Below are 12,064 nucleotides of genomic sequence, written 5' to 3'. Positions count from 1 at the left end.
TAGTATGTTTGACTTTTTCATCATTAACCCAGGCAATCATACAGCACTGAGTTATTGCATTGAAACAAAAAGTGCACACTTCACTCGGTAATTCTTTATGGATTTACAATAGGAACTTCATTAATGTCTGTTGTAAGGATCATAAAAAAAACAACATTTATCTGCAAATAGGAATTTAGCAAGCTTGAAAAGTTTCGGGAAAAAATATTAGGCCTCTTTGTCTTCCGTAATGCATTGTTTTTAGTGCTGTGTGCAGGGAAAATGACTAATAATTGCAAAACTTTTAACTGTTTAAAATTACATTGCCATATTCTAATCCTCCTTTATCGTTTTCTCCCTCACTCAAGTTTATGGGATAATTTTAAATGTATTTTTCATTTCTTTACTAACTAAATGTTAATTATGTTGCAATATGCACACTTTATTTAATTTACTGACGGGAAGCTACATAGAATACCATTTTAAGAATAGAAGTCAAATATTTTGTTACAAACTAACCAGTCCCCATTGATGAGACATTTCAAGCTGCTTTAAAAAATGCCCATACATATAAATACATATAGATTTTTTATGGTTTGAATTGTAATGAAATGAATGTATGACATAGAGTTGAGAACAGTGAGTGGGTAACGTAAATATGAGACACCCATTTCAGTTTGGAGGCAAAGCCATCATACGTAGTTAGCACTTGGTAGGGCAAAGAAAAATGACCCAGGGAGAAAACAGTTGATCTCTTCCCCACTCCTTCCAGTATAAGAGCTTAGTTTTTCCCCAAACTCTCTTTTTAAGTCTGTTGCTGGTTTTATACCGTTTCTTTTCCTGACTTGACTTAGCAAAGTGTAAAAAGTGGTGGTTCCACCTCACCCACATGCATGGTGAGGATGGAGGGATGTGGAGACCAGATGGAAAATGTCGCCAAACCGTGGGCAGTGGCTCTGCTGGCCAGAGTCGGAGTGGAAAGGTCACAGGAGGCGCGTGAGCAGGGTCTCAGTTCTGTCCTACTGATGCACGGTGGCGTATATTTCAGGGTGTTCATTTCAGGGTGTTCGGGAGGAAGCAGAGGGGTACTGGGACGAAACCCGGTTTTGTGTGTTTACAAGATGGCGTGGGTTGTGCCTTTCGTGTAAGTCTTCTGATTTCCACACCTTGCCCTGCGTGGTGAAAGGTAGGGTGTTCATTTTGGAATACAGGATAGCCTAGGCAACGAGTAAGAATCTACTACTGTATATTTTCTTCATGTTGGAAGCCAGAAGAGACAGGTGGCCTTCAAAAATTAATAGCTCTTAAAAGGCATGAGGAAATACAACTTAAGGATGTGTTCTTGTCAGATGTTGATGAGAAGCTGTGTTTGGGGGGTTATGTTAATTAAGAGCATTTCCCTGTTGGTATAAATGTCTCATGTTTTTGCCCTTGGGGCTCAGCTCACCCCAAGCCCAGTCAGTTCGCAAGGTAGTTTTTGTAAATAAAGGTTTGGGGCAAGCTGAATGTGGTCCAGAGAGTTATTAATGAGAGGGCAAGGGGGGAGAGGTAATGAAAACACACTTCCTAGTGGAACATAAACTGCTTTTTGGAACTGGAGAACGCTTTAAAATGATTTTCCCCAAAGCCTCTGGCGTTTCTTTTCTGGAGAAGATGAGATGAGGAGAAATGACAAATGGCTCCATTTTATTATTTTCTTCTCTGTTGTTCTCCATATTTTTGGTAGGGAAAATTGGACATTAATTTGGCTGCTTTCCTTCTGTTCGCAGAACCAATTACGTTTTTAGTGCATGATGCAGAATAAATATACCCAAGCATCCTCTGACTTAAAAGTAATGAGTTGATTATTTGTACATCCTTCTTTAAAGGCAGCTAATTGTATGGAAAGTAGAGACCACTCCCCCCTCCCCCAATCTGGTCCCTTTAAACTTTTATTCTGAAATTTGTTCTCGTTGTCTGGGATGTGCAGTTTAGTTTCTTGTTCACTGGTTTTTGTATATTCTGAGAAAAAATAATTTTAAGCTTTTAAAATCATACATAGTCTCTTGACTGAAATCTCAGACCATGGGTGTTGAAGGATCTATGAAGTGAAATACAGCCTCTATCATTTAAAGGAGGCTTGGCTATCCTTAGGAGAATATTGCCTTCTAGAGAATTATGTGAATACACTCAAGAACAGTGGTTATTATTATTTTTTGGTAAGTTTTTGCCTGCTCTGGAATTTTTGCTTCCACTTGAGTGATGTTTCCACCTAGAATTTTATCTGCTTTTTAGTAAAATAGGAGGTCACACGGCTTTAGTTGGAGGGAAATTTAGTGAGTGTCCTAGTTTACACACCACTCTGCAGTTCCCCTGTAGTTGTTACATAATTGGTGGTGTGTGTGTGTGTGTGTGTGTGTGTGTCCATCGTGGAGAACATTTGATGCTCATTTATTAAATATGCTCGCTGGCTGCTGCCGCATCTTTGTTCTGGACAGACAAATTACCTTCCTCACACTGAGCTTCCACTCCAGGGAATTAAGCCTCCACCACTTTAATTAGCTTGGAAGTGGGGGGTTGCGGCTCCTAATAGACTTCAGGCTTTTAGTAAGTTAGGGAAAAGGTGAAACTAGAACTTCCTGGGAAGCTCAAGATGTCATTTAAAAGCCATAAAAATCTAATATATATATTATTTCATTTTGGTAATTGCAAACAGATTGTGTTTGACGACTGTGTGGATTATCATTTTTAACTTAGACAGTAAAATTAGACTTCCATTGAATTATATTATTTCATTGATCATAAGTCACTCACACATTACATGTTTGATTTATATATTCAGAATATGTAATATCAAGTGACAGCAGACAGGGCATGCCGAGTGGAAAGTAGTGGCTGTGTGTACATATGTGTGTACGTGCAGACACAAACACATGCACGCACGTACTCGTGCAGGTAACGTTCTTTTTCATCAGTAAGGACATGGGTGACTAGGTGATGTGTGGGAATATCAGAATAACCGTAATAACTGCCAATATGTGCTTAGCTCTTATTAAGTGCCAGGCACTGTTGCAAATGCTGTGCATGGATTACCTGGTCTTTATGATAGCCATGTTACCCCTACTTTAAAGATGAGGAAACCGAGACACAGGTTGAATAACTCGTCAAAGGTTGCAGAGTTGATGAGCTTATTAACCCAAAAGTTCTGGGGAGGGACATGGCCTTGAATGTACTTTTAACATAGGACTACCAGGCAAGATGTTCTAGTTCATTCCTTACAGAAAGAAACTTGCTTTTACCAGAGTTACATGATTCATTGTAGAACTTTATGCCAGAAACTTTCTGAAAGTCCATTTATTGTCTCATTTTCTCTGCTAGTAAGACTGCAGGAAATGCTACGCTTTAGTTCCTCCCTGCCAGAGTAAGTAGCATTAGAAAGCCTCCGTCAAGTCACAGTTGGAAAGTAACCTAATAAAAGAAGATTAGTGAATGTAAGAGAAGACAAAAGCAGTCATGTTTGAGTTTAATATCTCTCAAATTTAGCATTTTAGCTAAGATGCTCGTTTTTATTTCTTGCAGGTCTGCTAAAAGGTCAGAGTAATGCAGAATGCGTGCCTTCATCTCAGATTTTGTTCATCACAGGTGGATCCCATGTGTCTTCAGTAGACAGTCACCTCTGTAGCTCGCTCCAGAGTCTGTAGCTCACACCAGAGCCAGCTCCATGCCATTGCACCTTCTTTAGTCTTGATTGCCCTTCCTGCATTTATTGGTGTATTAAAATGACTGAATATGAACATTAAGGACTCCATGAACCTGGGCTAATGGGAGACTGTAGAGAAAATGAAAAAAGATCCACCGGAGGACATCTTGGGGGTGGGGGGAGGGAGCTTGGGAGGAGGGAGATGACTAATGAAGCTAATTAAAAGAAGCATTCAAATCTGCTTTCTACCCTCATTAACAATTAGCAGGGCACTGGCCAGAGTTTGTACCCTGTGTTTTACCTTAACAACATTCTATTTGCTCTTTGTATATTTAAGTGTTGTAAGGAAATGTGTTTCAATCAAAACTGAACATGAGATAAAGGAAAGAGATGTGGCTTTTGTGATATTCTATCACAAACACTTTTATTGTATCTCTGTAAAATACAATGTATGTATGCATGTAAGTGTTTTCGTCCTGATGTTGCTACTCCCAAGGCAAAGAAAAAGAACAAAAATGGAAAAAAAAATTGGAAAAAAATCAGGCTCATAGCAGCTACTGTGTAGAAATTCCCCCTACTTCTAATTTGCTGAATGAAGAAACAAATCTTTTATTTGTGATATTTTCAGAGACATTTGCTCTAGTATGGTGTATTTAAATAATAAAAACTTAAAAGAAAAAATATTCGATGGAGTTTGGGTTTAAACACTGCTTTTTCTCTTCTGTATTTTGGGAAAATTTAGGTTTTCTATTTGATTCCAAGTTCACCCTAACTTTTAGGGGTTGGGGGAGGTGTTGTGTGTGTTTATTTAGCTCTGGGCTTATACCTATAAGGTATTCTTCAAATTATTTAACCATGCTGTCTTTTGGCAGGGGTACAAAGCAATGTTTCTTACGGAGTCCTTTTTACAAGTTCAGAATATTCTGTTAACAGCACTTCATTACACTTCTATATCACAGTGAATCTTCCGTGTTTATATAAATATTTGTTTGATTCTTCAGCCATTTCATTTTTTTTCTCAGTAGGAAAGCTTTGGTTATTGATGATACACATGTTAAAGAATGTGGCATAACCATCTTGTTCTCTTGCCAAGTTCATAGCTTTGGAAGGAAATAGCATTTCCAAACGATACCTGTTCACATTTTGAAGTTCCGTTAGTTGTTAGGGGCTCAGTGCTCTTTGACGGTTGTGTTCAGTGGGTGAAGCAGCCATTTCCTGGTGGGCTTTTAGACTCCTGTGGTCTGCTGTATGATTTGTTTATTTTGTTTTGCTCTTACACTGCTCCACAGGCTCTGCCTTTCCATATGTTTGGAGAGGGTTTGGCATTCATTTAATAGTGGTGTTGAGGTGTGTGGTTGCTAGTTCTAGGCAATCGAGTATCCCCCAACAGCTTCTGCATTGCTTGCAGAGGTGGCCCAAGGAGAGCACGTGTAGGCCACAGACTCGGGGGGGTCCGTGGCCAGTGTTAGAACAAGGAAACCAAAGAGGCTGCACTGCCTGTCTTGTAATATGTGAGCAAATCTCTACCACAATTCCTAGCACAGGTTAATAAAACCAGCTGTGTTTTAATGCTACTTTTAATTTTTTTTCTAAAAATAGCACGTGTTGTGTTTTCTCTTGTTCTAGAACTCCTGAGGCCCCGTGAACGTGCTCCCGTGCCCTCCCTCCCTCCCTCTCTCTCTCTCTCTCTCTCTTTCTCTCACTCACTCACAGGAATAGGTTACACAGAGAGGTCGAACTTGGCACATCTCAACTAGCAGTCAGCTTCCCTTTCAGATCTGTGCTTACTGTCTGCTTTCAGATTCCCAGCCAGGAGGAAAAATTACTTGCTCCAACAGTAATTCTGCTGTAGGAGAATTTAAGGCAGAGAGATAAATGAATAGTTTTATTAGAGCTTTATAAAAAATGCAAGAAAAAAATAAAATCACATAAATAACAGTATCTGTTTGAGTTAGGTCCTTAGGGAATTTCTGGGAACTAGTACTGTCTCTTGATTTATTTCATTTTAAGATATTTTAAGGCTACTCAGACTCTTCAGGATACAAAAGGGGAAATGTTAATAAGGATGCAAATGTCTGCTATATTCTTTTTGGCGTAAGTACTCAGATCCCATATAGTGTACCTAATAATTTTTAGTAAGTAATACAGTGTGGCATTTAGTGATGCTGAGGGCTAAGGTCATTAAAGGCTTTAAATGAACTATTATATGGCTGGTTCCTGAAGCCATGTAAATAAGAGCTGCGTATTTAATAATGAGCTTCTAAAAGCATTTCTTAAGTTGCAGACCTATAAGATTACAAATGTCACTCATGTTAGTGTAATCCACATGCAAGTGATGAAGCCTTCTCTTTGATGTGCTAAATTGGAGAAGGACTAATGGAGCTATGAATATACAATAGAACATATTTAAGTAGTAGTCTTGCTTTAGGTAAAACACTTTCTGGAAACCAGAGGCATTTCAGACAATAAAACCCAGCTCTAATGGGGATGCTCTGTGTGGATAGAAAGGCACTAAAAACACTCAGGTTTATTCTGATGTGAGTAGTGATTATGTTCCTCCCCCAACCCCAACACTGGTTAGAGAAAAAAAAAAATCCCCCGGCTTGTTCACCTTTCATTACTGCATTTGTGATGTCAGTGAGATGTACTCCTTTCGAAAGGACCCTTTTAATACTACCCACGACGCAGGGCAAGATGGCCCCCAGTCCCTATAAGCAAGTGCAATTAAAAATAAAGCAACTGTTGCTGAGCCCTGCTGAACTGATTTAAAAAATGTTTATGATATGTATAAATGTCTCAATTATGCACACTGTCACTGTCGCTAATGAAACAGTTTTGTAAAAAAGATTGTCCTTTGAAAGGGTTTAATGTTTTTTACCTGCCTAGTTAAATTTACACACCCCAGAAGGCCGGAAGCCTGAAAGAAGCCTTTCCAAACCAAACCGTTTGCCACAAGAAACTATTTCCAGCTCTTCGTGATTTATTAGGAAATAGTTTAACACAGACTGTAGAGTCTTAGAAAATACAAAATGAGAAAGCTGTCATACCAAAATGAAGCCTGTGACGTTGTCATTCTTTTAACTATTTAAATTCTTTCCCCCTTATTAACATGGATATTTCAAACAACTAATCATCTAAAATGAAGCACTTGGATGACTTTAAATGTCAGCACAGTAAGATTCTGATGTGCACTGCTATTTACATAAAATATTTCTTAGGGCCAATAAATCATATAACGGTGAATCCAAGAGCTATATATCAAGAAACTTGTGAAGAGAGTTTCCATGTAGCCTAAATAATTGTATTTAGATTGAGAAGTGGTTTTTTTCCAAGTACTCCCTCACTCTGGGGTATTGTACCCTGGGTACTTGCGCATCCACGGCTCAGTTTGAGGGGCCGTTGGAAACTGACCATTTACATATTGGTGTGACTTTTCACTTTGTACTGAGACTCACCTATTGTCAGTCTAGCCAAGTCACAGAAATGCTTATTGCAGTTAAATAGCAATTTGTTTCCATGAAACTGCAATTAAAGTATTACTGAGCAGCCATTTTAGATTGGCAAGGCTCTGAACGCATGTTAAACAGCCAGCAACTCCCACTTGCGAGTCTGAGATCTGACTCGCAGCAAAATGTAGCACATTCACCCATGTTGGGTATCTACTTAAGAGGCATTTGTAGCCCTCCGCTCCCATCGTGAACTTGCTGAGAGCAATGACAAGTCAGGGCTGATTTTTGGAAGGTGAACTTGCAACTTACCTCAAGTGAATGCTATTTTCAGTCGCACAAGAAGTACTTTACCACGCTCGTAGATCCGTGCACGTTTCCTAGAGGGAGTGTTTTCAAGTTCAGATTGATTCTGCTGAGAATGGACTGCAACTCAGAGGCCTCGAGCCAATCGTGTGCTGCAGGTCCTGACTTGCTACAGCTGTGTAAACAGGGCTATTCTATCTCCTGAATCACAACTAATAAAGCATAGGATGAAAATCAATGGATTCTGTTATAAGTTCTATGAATGACACGGGAAAAGTTGTTTAATGACTCTGTTGGAATGGACAAGCCCAAGTTGAACCACCAAAATACCTATTTTAATTGTCTCTCCCCTCCAACAGGGCAGGACAGCCTTTCTTGCATATTAGCCTCACCACACCTAGGTGAAAACCTGCTGGGAAAAGAAATGTTCTGAACTGAATTCTTCCTGCAGATCTGAGGTTCAGGATTTGTTGAGTGGGAAAGGTGAAGTGCGAAGATTTTACTGAAAACGCGAAGCATTGATGTAAGATCCTGAGAGAGGAAAGGCTTTTGGGGGGTGTTTTTAAACTCAATTAGCACTGAATTCTAACCAGTGTGGAAACAGTCGTTACCGCAGGAGAACGAGGGATTTCACCTTCTGCCTAGAAAGTTCCCCCACCTTGAATCAAAAGGGTTATGTCCTCGACTTTCTTAAACACAATTTTCACATACAGTGAATCTGTTTGTGGGCTTTCGCCTGTGGTGTTGGAGCTATACTTTTTTTTAAAGATGAAAACATTAAGAGTTTTTTTTCCTAAATTAATCTTTCACTTTTGATGAATGTTTTTGGGAACTGTGAAGAGCAAATCTGAAGACAAACTGAATTTACAAATGAAGAGTCCTAAAAACTGGAAAGAAAATTGCTAGCTTTGGCTGCAGCCGTGTAACTTTATTTAAATGAAGTTTGGTAGAAGTGGCTATGTCTTAAATTCTGCATATCTATTTAAGGCCTTTGAGTCAGCTTCTATTATCAATCATGGGACTTACACTTTCTATAAGCCTTATATCTTTAAATATAATGTTTAATAACCTTTTCTAGGAGTTTGGCAATGCTTTGTTAAGTATATTTATATGTGAACATTTACAGTTAACAAGTTCTTACACATGTTATCTCACTGAGTCCTTATAAACAATAATTCTCTTAATTATTGTTTTTAGTTTTCCAGATGAGGTCACTAAAGTTCATGGGGTTGACTTAGTAAGCCGGGCAGGTTTAGAGTGAGGTGTGAATGGCCACTCTGTGGGTGTAAGATGGAAGGGGATGCCGAAAAAATCAGATAATGTTTTAATGGGATATTTTTTTAAATGACAAAATCAATGAAAAAAACACCCACAAAATACTGCAATTTAAATCAAGGAACAAAATATTACCATTTAAATCAAGGCAGGACCTGTCATCCTTTTCTTCCCTTTCGGCCCAGGCTGCGAGCTGGCTGGCTGCTGGCGTGAAAGCCCACCGGGCCAGGCCTGCCGTTTGCCCCCTGGCATCCTGGGAGTTTCAGTAGATGTTCCTTATAAATTGTTAGACCGAAGCAAGGATATACTTTGTTCCATGAGCTGTAACTTGGCTTTTTCCTTCCCTTAAAAAACTAATGACTGCATTTCATCTTTATCCAACCTGGAATGCCTAATCACTTAGACTGCCTGCCCATCTTAGCCTAGCTCCATACGAAATTTCTTTTGAGTTTTGACAAATCTCAGCTACTGCATGATGAGTAATTAAATAGAATTGGTAATGACTCTGTCCACAAGTTGTTGCTGAAGAAAAAGAGCAAGACTTTAGGAATCATCGTTCAGAAAGCAAAATGGGTAAATATATCCCATACAAAGTAATAAATGGTGTGTTTGAATGAACTGTGGCTTGAATCTGCAGGTAAAATGTGGTGAATTTGATTCTACAGAAGTAAGATATACTCTTTTTTGGAAGTATAAAAGAAGTAAAATATACAATTTTTATAGAAAATTTTCCTATGTTTTAGCAGACACACCATGAAAGAACTAATATTCATATTTATTATTTTAAAATGGGAGAGCACTAGAATGCTCAAATGGAATAGATTATACCTTTAATTACATCCAAACATGATTCTAAGCTGATTTTCAAAATTTTGTTGGCTGTACTTCCTATTTTCTCATTAATTGCTGGAGTCCAAAAAGGTACCAAATTTGTAAATAAATTGCTATAACACACCATTCAATCCAGGCTGCCTTTATTACAAAGAGAAGGATAGTTAAGGAAACATTTCTACTCAACTGAATACAACATTGTTTTAGTGTTGATATAAAGGTTGGGCAAAAAATGACTTTTTTCCTTGGCTTGTTTTCTTAACCACAGTAGGTTTGGGAACCGAAGCCCTGGTCATCAAAGCCCATAATGTCTGTTCGTTGTTTCATGGAATATCTCAGCCCAGGGATTCTGTGGACTATCTTTTAATCTCTTTATTCTGCTATGTGCAAAATGAGACCTATGTTAGCCAATATACGTTTTTTTTCCAGTCTGACGATAAAATCACCCTTCCCTCTGAATACCACTGTTTATACACATGGCTTCTTCAAGTTGCAAGGAACTAGAAAATGTGCATGGATCAATCAACACGTTGAGATTCAAAAACTACACAATGTTGATGATAATGGAGGAGATTCTCTGTTTTTGTTATGTATATAATGTGACCTCAGCTCATAAGGTCAGCAAGTTAAGTGTGGTACATCACGGAGGGGTAGGCAGGCTGCAAGACCCATGAGCTCAGCCTCTTGGTTACACTACTCTTGGGTATGACCGAAAGCCACCATCCACTCTAGTTTTTCAGCAAATGCCGTCCACACCCAGAGCCACACAACCAGTACAGACAGCCACCTGGACAGTGTTTATTAAGATTTTTTTTGTGGGTGTAGAGGGTGGGAATAGACGTTTGTAGAGTTTATGACAAATACAATATTTTCTCTGAAAAATTCTAAGCTATGGAGATTCTATCGTGAGAACAAGGGAGTAGAAAGAATGGGAGGAACAATTGCCTGAATGGATTGCTCTTCTAGGAAGGATTGAAGGGCTGGCGTCTCTTGTGCATTGGGAAGAAGGCTGTGGGCTCCCCCAACACCCTGGCCCCACACTCCATTTACACGGCATTGTCTTACTTCACTCCTGTCAACAAGACCCTCTGCCCTGCCCGCACAGGATGCTGTTGCCACGCGTTATAAAGCTCAAGCTATGCGTTTGTGTACCTCAAGGCTGTGGCATCAGGGCATTTCAGACATTCGCAGCGTTGGCGGTTTTCAAAAGTTGATATGAGCCAGCATTTGGTGACACTTCACAGGTGTGTCAGGGAGAGTGGAGTTGAACTGAAAACTGCGACAGAGGAAAAGCAGACTCCAGTGTTCTGGAAGTTTGGGGTGCCGCCGTGGAAGCATTGCCTCTGGCGTGTTAAATGGAAGTCTAGCCCTTCTCTGAGGGCGGGTGGAGGCATCAGGGCAGGAAGACATGCAGGAGGCAGGCTTGTTTTCTGATGTGATACGGAGTGAATCCAGGGTATGAACAGGCTTGATTTTCAATGGACACACAGTCCTAAATGGATTTCTGACACTGAGGCTTTTGTCTGGGTCCCTCTTCCACGGGATGGGTATGCTTCACAAAACTCCATCAGTTAGCTGTAAAAAGTCGTGTGTTCTTTAACCCTCTTTAAGTAGTCAAACGTGTTATAAAACTAGAGAAGGGAAAAAGAATTCGGCTGGCTTTGGAGTGCTGGGATTCAGTTTCTACTGTGGGCCGAGTGAAGGTGTAGCTGTAATATTTTTCTCCCTGAGCCGTATTTTGTGTTTTTTTTAGTTCAGAAGTTGATTTTCAACAGGCCTACCAGAGGCTTCTGCCTCTGTAATCCCCTTGTTTTGCATGCAGATGGCATGTTAATGAACTCATTACTGTGCATTTTATCCTTCTCTGGACAGATTTGTGACATTATTTTTCAAAACAAAACAGGGTTCGGCGGTGGGTTGGGCCTGATGAGAATTGGGTGACTAAGTTAAAAAAATATTTTCTGAAACATTACTAACCTGCTCAGGGTTGCTGCTTAAACATCCTGTAAAACTATCCCTACACTCTCCATTACCCGCAAAAGGTACTTTGATTTCCCTGCATCCCTAAAGGCTTTTAACACTGTGTGCCTTCCAGGAAGTGCGTGGTCCAAGTCCATTCTCAGACTAGGCAATTCTGGGCTTTCCTTCTGAGTCCTTGGGCATCTGTGGGCATCTCGCGTATCTTTGTAACCTTTTCTAGCTCAGATTTCTGAGCACTGACCGAGGGAGAGAAAGTATTCACGATTGCCTTAAAGGAAATGCTATGCAAATTAATTAAGGCATATTTGCCTGAATTCTGTGCTTTATGCTTTTTAGGATGAAGGTATTTACGCTTCTGTTCCCCATCCCCTTTTATTTTAAAGCATGAATAAAGCACATATTGCCCTGTAATGTGAAATGAGCACCAACCTGGGAGTCAGGAAATACTTAGAATTTAATTCTAGTCCTGAAGGGAAGTCAAATGGAGTCTATGGTTAAATTTATCTTTCTAATTGTAGTCGTGGGCTAATCATTTAATTTCACTATCTTGTCTTGCTCATCTTTTAAA

The 12,064-nt window shown here is 39.6% G+C and overlaps 1 protein-coding gene across 3 annotated transcripts in view; it reads left to right on the top strand.

The window, feature by feature from the left end:
• Positions 1-4,339, top strand: part of LMO4 (LIM domain only 4) — a 16,845-nt gene extending 12,506 nt beyond the window's left edge. For all 3 annotated transcript variants that reach the window (XM_037060916.1, XM_037060919.1, XM_037060917.1), the window contains one exon: positions 3,538-4,339. In XM_037060916.1, coding sequence (XP_036916811.1) covers positions 3,538-3,546 — 9 coding nt within the window. In that variant the 3' untranslated portion in view covers positions 3,547-4,339. The remainder of the gene's footprint in view (positions 1-3,537) is intronic.
• Positions 4,340-12,064: the final 7,725 nt, after the last annotated feature.

This window comes from Sturnira hondurensis, unplaced genomic scaffold (genome assembly GCF_014824575.4).
Source record: "Sturnira hondurensis isolate 20B ecotype Veracruz unplaced genomic scaffold, ASM1482457v3 Scaffold0013063, whole genome shotgun sequence".
Taxonomy (NCBI): domain Eukaryota; kingdom Metazoa; phylum Chordata; class Mammalia; order Chiroptera; family Phyllostomidae; genus Sturnira; species Sturnira hondurensis.
This window is presented reverse-complemented; position numbering and strand designations above follow the sequence as displayed.